Here is a 5,208-nt window from a genome sequence, read left to right as displayed (position 1 = left end):
TGGCTCTCCCGGGCGCCGCCATCGTTGTTCCCGGTCCCCCGAGCCGGCTCCGGCGTGTCCGAGACCTGCGGTGGGGGAATGGGGGTCTATAGGGGATCTATAGGGGATCCATAGGGGATCTATAGGGGTCTGAGAGGACCTGGAAGTCTCCTTAGAGGATTTGGTGGGGGATCTGCAGGAGATTTGGGGCGGTCTGTAGGGGCTTTGGGGCGGTCTGGGGATCCCTAAAGGGGGCTGGGCGGGTCTCGGGGCTCTATCGGGGTCTGGGGCTCTGTAGAGGGTCCAGCGGGGTCCGTAAAGGGGCTCCGGGCGTCCCTAAATGGGGTCTGGGTGTCTGTGGGGGATTTGGGGGGTCTCTGTGGCGTTTTGGGGGGTTGGGGGGTCTGTAGGGGATCTCTAGGGGTCAGCGGGAGCCTGTAGCGGGTCCGGAGAGGTCTGGGGGTGTCTGTGGGTCCCTGTGGGGGATTTGGGGGGTCTGGGGGGGTCTGGAGGTCCCCAGGGGGGTCTGAGGGGATATGTAGGGGCTCGATAGAGGGTCCGGGGCGCCTGGGGGACCCTATAGGGGATCTGGGGTTCTCTGCATGGGATGTGAGGGGGTCTGGGGGAGTCTTGGCATCTCTGTAGTGGAGTTTTGGGGCCCATAAAGGAAATTTTTGTGAATTTTTGGCTCTGTACAGCTAATTCTTGGAAATTTGGGGTCCAAATTGGGCAATTTTGGGCGCTCCGTTGGGATTTTTATTTTGAATTTTGGGGCCTCTGTTAGGAATTTTGGGGAATTTTGGAGGAATTTTGGGTCCAAACGTAGGAACTTGTGGAATTTCCTGTCCAAGCGTGGGAATTTTGGGTAATTTTGGGTCCTAACTTGGGAATTTGGGGAATTCTTTTTCCTAGATATCCTCTTCAAGTTCTCGGTGAGTGGCAGCACGGCACGGGCAAGTCCTGCCTGCTGCACAACTTCATTGAGAGCAAGTGTAGGAATTTCTGTGAATTTTCAAGGATTTTGGCAGTTCTAGGGGGTCGTGGGATTTTTGGGAATTTTGGAGGGATTTTTTTTCATTTTGGGGGACGTCTTGTGTATTTTGAGGGGATTTTTGAGGTATTTTTAGGACTTTGGGGTGGTGTTTTTGCATTTTTAGAGTGTTTTCTGTTGCTGTTTGCGGGCTTTGGGGAATAATATATTGGGAATTTTGAGAAATCTGAGGAGTTGGGGGATTTTTAGATAATTTTGGAGAATTTTTGGGGAGTTTGGGGGGGGGTTAAAATATTTCTGGACATTTTTAGGGTTTGGGGTTTTTTTTTCTTCTTTTATTTTCTGTGTGATTGTTGTTGGTGTTTAGGGAAATTTTTAGACTTTTTTTGGAATTTGGGAAATTCTGGGTAGTCTGGGAAATTTTGGGAATATTACTGGAATTTTTGGAGGTATTTCTGGGTTTTTTTCTTTTTTGAGCTATTTTGAGGCTTTTTTCAGTTTGTTTTTTTTCTATAGTTTTCCTTTTGTATGCAATTTTGGGGGAATTTTGGTTTTTTTTAATTTTTTGGGAATTCTGTGTCTCCGGGCTCTCCCCCATCCTGCGGCATTTTGGGCAATTTTCTGTCACTCTTGGGTCATTTTTGGTCACGCTTTGGGTCATTTTCAGCCATATTTTGTAATTTCAGTGGCATTTCTAGTCAGTTTTGGGTCATTTGGGGGCCATTTTGTGGCCATTTTCTGTCACTTTTCGGGCATTTTTGGTCTCTTGAGGGGCGTTTTTGGTGCCGTTCGAGCCATTTTTTGCCGGTCTCAGTCCCGGTCTCCGGGCGGTGCCGGTCCCGGTGCCGGTCCCGGTGCCGGTCTTGGTCCCGGAGCGCTCCCGGCGCCAATCTCGTTCTCAGTCCCCGTCCCTGGGCGGTGCCAGTCTCGGGGCTGGTTCCGCTGCCGCTCTCGGTCCCGGGTCTCGGTCCCAGGCCCGGAGATTTTAGGCGGGTTTGGGTAATTTTAGGCCAAACTGGGCAGGTTTAGGGTGGATTTTCGGCCCCTTTGGATGATTTTAGGCCAAATCTGGTGGGTTTTAGGGTGGGCTTTAGGTACATTTCATTGATTTTAAGCCAAACTAGGTCTTTTCAGGGTTGATTTGACGCCCTTTTTAGGAGTTTTAAGGGGTTTTTTTGCCATTTTGTGTGGATTTAAACCAGTCTGGGCAATTTTAGACGACATTGGTTGGTTTTAGACCCCTTTAGATGATTTTATCCCCAACGGGCTGATTTTAGACCGAACCCTGTGGCTATAGGGTGGCTTTTAGTGCCTTTGGGTGATTTTAGGCCACTTTGTGGGGATTGCAGGCCTCTTAGGGTGATTTGAGGCCAAACCTGATCCGTGTGAGGGTGGATTTTAGGCCCTTTTGGAGAAATTTAGGCGCATTTTGGAGATTTTAAGCGAAACCGGGCGGTTTTAGGACCGCGCGTCGCCTTCGCCCCGACTCTTTCCCCTCACGATTCCCGCCCTGTCCCTGACCCCGCCCCTTTCCCGTCCCAGTTCCCGCCCTTTCCTTGGCCCCGCCCTCCCAGGCCGGGCCCGGGCCCGGGGGAGGAGGAGGAGGGAGGGAGGAAGAGGCGCAGCGGCGGCAGGAGCGGGAGGAGAAGACGAGCGGAGGGAGCGGCGGCTCCAGCGCTCCCTGAACTGGCGGCACCGCCGGGATCATCGCCCCCATCCCGCAGGGGGCCGGGGAGGGGGAGCTCGCCCCAAATATCCCGGGGGGTCCCTGGGTTTGGGGTTTGTTGGGGGGATGTTTGGAGCTCGCGGGGATCCAAAGCCGAGCAGCAGATGCCCCTCGGGGGGACATCGGGCGCTCCCCGGGAGGTGTTTTTGGGGTGTCCCGGTGTCGGCAGAGCCCCGGCGGTGGCGGGGGGACACGGGGTTTGGGGAGCCCGGGAGAGCCGCCGCTTCCCTGAGCGGGAGCCCAGAGAGAGGAGAGCCCAGAACCGCAAAGCGGGGACCCCGAGGGGAGGGGGACCCCTGGGATTGCCGGGACCCCGTTAGGGGCTGGAGGGGCGGGATGGCTGGGAAGGGGGTTCGGGAGTCACGGTGCTGGAAGTGGCTGCTCCCGGTGTAAGCCCAGTCACTCCCAGTATCCGTAGGTGGGGAGACAGAAGAGGGGGGAGCTTTAAGGGTTCCTGGGACTCGCCGCAGCCCGGGGAGGGCAGGCACCGAGCAGACGGGGGATCTCCTTCCCCTTCCCTGTGACACGGAGGCAAATCCCATCCTGTCCTTGTCCTTCCTCCCCCAGACAAGGAGCCGAGCATGGAGAGCAGGGAGAACAAATCCCCGCGGCAGAAGCTCGTGGCAGAGGCCGTTTTGAGCGGCTCCACGGGGCAGGAATGCAATGGAGAGGAAAAGGGACGGAGATCCCTGAGGAGGAGGGGCTGCAAACGCAGCTGGCGAGGATGTGAGGAGGAAAGAGCCAGGCCGGGCCGGGAAGGCGGCCGGAGATGGAGCCAGAGCTCAGAGCTGGTGGTCCATGAGCAGCTTCGTGATGGGGAGAAGCCCCACAAGTGCTCCGAGTGTGGGAAGAGCTTCAGCCAGGCCAACAGCCTGATCTGCCACCAAAGCATTCACACAGGTGAACGGCCCTACGAGCGTGGGGAATGTGGGAAGAGCTTCAGACAGAGAATCAACCTGATCCAGCACCAGAACATCCACACTGGGGAAAGGCCGTACAAGTGTGGGGAGTGTGGGAAGGGCTTCAGGGGCAGAGCCAACCTGAACTTCCACCAAAGGATCCACACTGGGGAGAAGCCCTACGAGTGTGGGGAATGTGGGATGAGCTTCAGCCAGAGGTCCAGCCTACTCCGCCACCAGATGTTCCACACAGGGGAACGACCCTACGAGTGTGGGGAATGTGGGAAGAGCTTCACAGAGAGAGCCACCCTGACTGAACATCAGAACATCCACACTGGGGAAAGGCCGTACACGTGTGGGGAATGTGGGAAGGGCTTCAGGCAGAGAGCCAACCTGAGGCTACACCAAAAGATCCACACTGGGGAGAGGCCCTATGAGTGTAGGGAATGTGGGAAGAATTTAATCCAGAGTTCAAGTCTGATCAGCCACCAAAGCATCCACACCGGAGAGAGACCCTATGAGTGTGGGGAATGTGGGAAGAGCTTCAGTCTGAGGTCCAGTCTGATCTTTCACCATAGAATCCACACTGGGAAAAGGCCCTACAAGTGTGGGGAATGTGGGAAGAGCTTCAGGCGGAGCTCCCACCTGATCCTCCACCAAAGGACCCACACCGGGGAACAGCCCTACGAGTGTGGGGAATGTGGGAAGAGCTTCAGCCAGAAAATCAACCTGATCCAGCACCAGAACATCCACACTGGGGAAAGGCCGTACAAGTGTGGGGAATGTGGGAAGGGCTTCAGCCACAGAGGCAGCCTGAGCTTGCATCTAAAAATCCACACTGGGGAGAGGCCCTACAAGTGTTGCCAGTGTGGAAAGGGGTTTCGGGTCAGCAGCAAGCTCCTTGAACACCAGCAGACACACACAGAGGAGAGGCCCTTCCGCCGCCCTGACTGCGGGAAGGGCTTCAGGCACAACCCCAACCTCATCATCCACCGGCGCATCCACACTGGGGAGAGGCCCCAAGAGTGTTCCCAGTGTGGGAAGAGCTTATCACAGAGCTCAGCCTTGACCCAACACCAACCAAGGCAGCATCAGGAAAGCCCTGCCAGTGCCCCCGGTGCAGAAAGAGCTTCGAGCTCTGCTCCAGCTCCAGCCCCCACTGGAGGAGCCACATTGGGCAGAGCCCCGGTGACCCACATTCCCTGTGTTCCGTGTTGGGAAGTCACCTTGCCGATTATCCTTTTGATTAGACCTTAGTTATTTTCTCTTCTCCCTCTCTTTGTACTGCAAAAGCCAAGAGAGATTGTAGCCCTGCTTTCATGCCTGAGATCTTTTGGTTTTGTGAAATTCTTTTCTCAGGGAATTTTCTGTAAACAAGAGGAGTGTTTTTCTAAAAACTGTAGCATTGTTTTTCATTCCTTTTCCTAGGAGAGACTTCTTCTTGATGTCCCTCTGGTCTGACCAGTGTGATTGATGAGGTTTGTATTTTTTTGTCACCAATCAGATTGGTCTGTGTAAAATACTAAGGGAGACACATTCGAAAAACTAAAGGAGTCATTTTCAGCCTTGGGAAGCTCCGAGTCTCCCAGCTCGGTCCCGCCCAGTCCCGCCCG

General features: G+C 55.0%; 1 protein-coding gene across 1 annotated transcript; it reads left to right on the top strand.

The window, feature by feature from the left end:
• Positions 1–607: 607 nt before the first annotated feature.
• On the top strand, positions 608–4,987 carry LOC136303531 (zinc finger protein 418-like). The gene is made up of 2 exons (XM_066207179.1): positions 608–844; positions 3,264–4,987. The coding sequence occupies exon 2, from the start codon at positions 3,278–3,280 to the stop codon at positions 4,850–4,852; it is 1,575 nt and encodes a 524-aa protein (XP_066063276.1). The 5' UTR covers positions 608–844; positions 3,264–3,277; the 3' UTR covers positions 4,853–4,987.
• The last annotated feature ends 221 nt before the right edge of the window (positions 4,988–5,208 follow it).

Source organism: Chamaea fasciata, unplaced genomic scaffold (assembly GCF_029207755.1).
Source record: "Chamaea fasciata isolate MVZ Bird 193981 ecotype frontalis unplaced genomic scaffold, bChaFas1.0.hap1 SCAF_36, whole genome shotgun sequence".
Taxonomy (NCBI): domain Eukaryota; kingdom Metazoa; phylum Chordata; class Aves; order Passeriformes; family Sylviidae; genus Chamaea; species Chamaea fasciata.
The sequence above is the reverse complement of the archived record's forward strand: the minus strand, read 5'-3'. Positions and strand labels throughout refer to the sequence as shown.

Bases quoted from the DNA above. Each gene is read 5' to 3' on its own strand.
- LOC136303531 (XM_066207179.1), top strand. From the start codon at position 3,278: ATGGAGAGCAGGGAGAACAAATCCCCGCGGCAGAAGCTCGTGGCAGAG.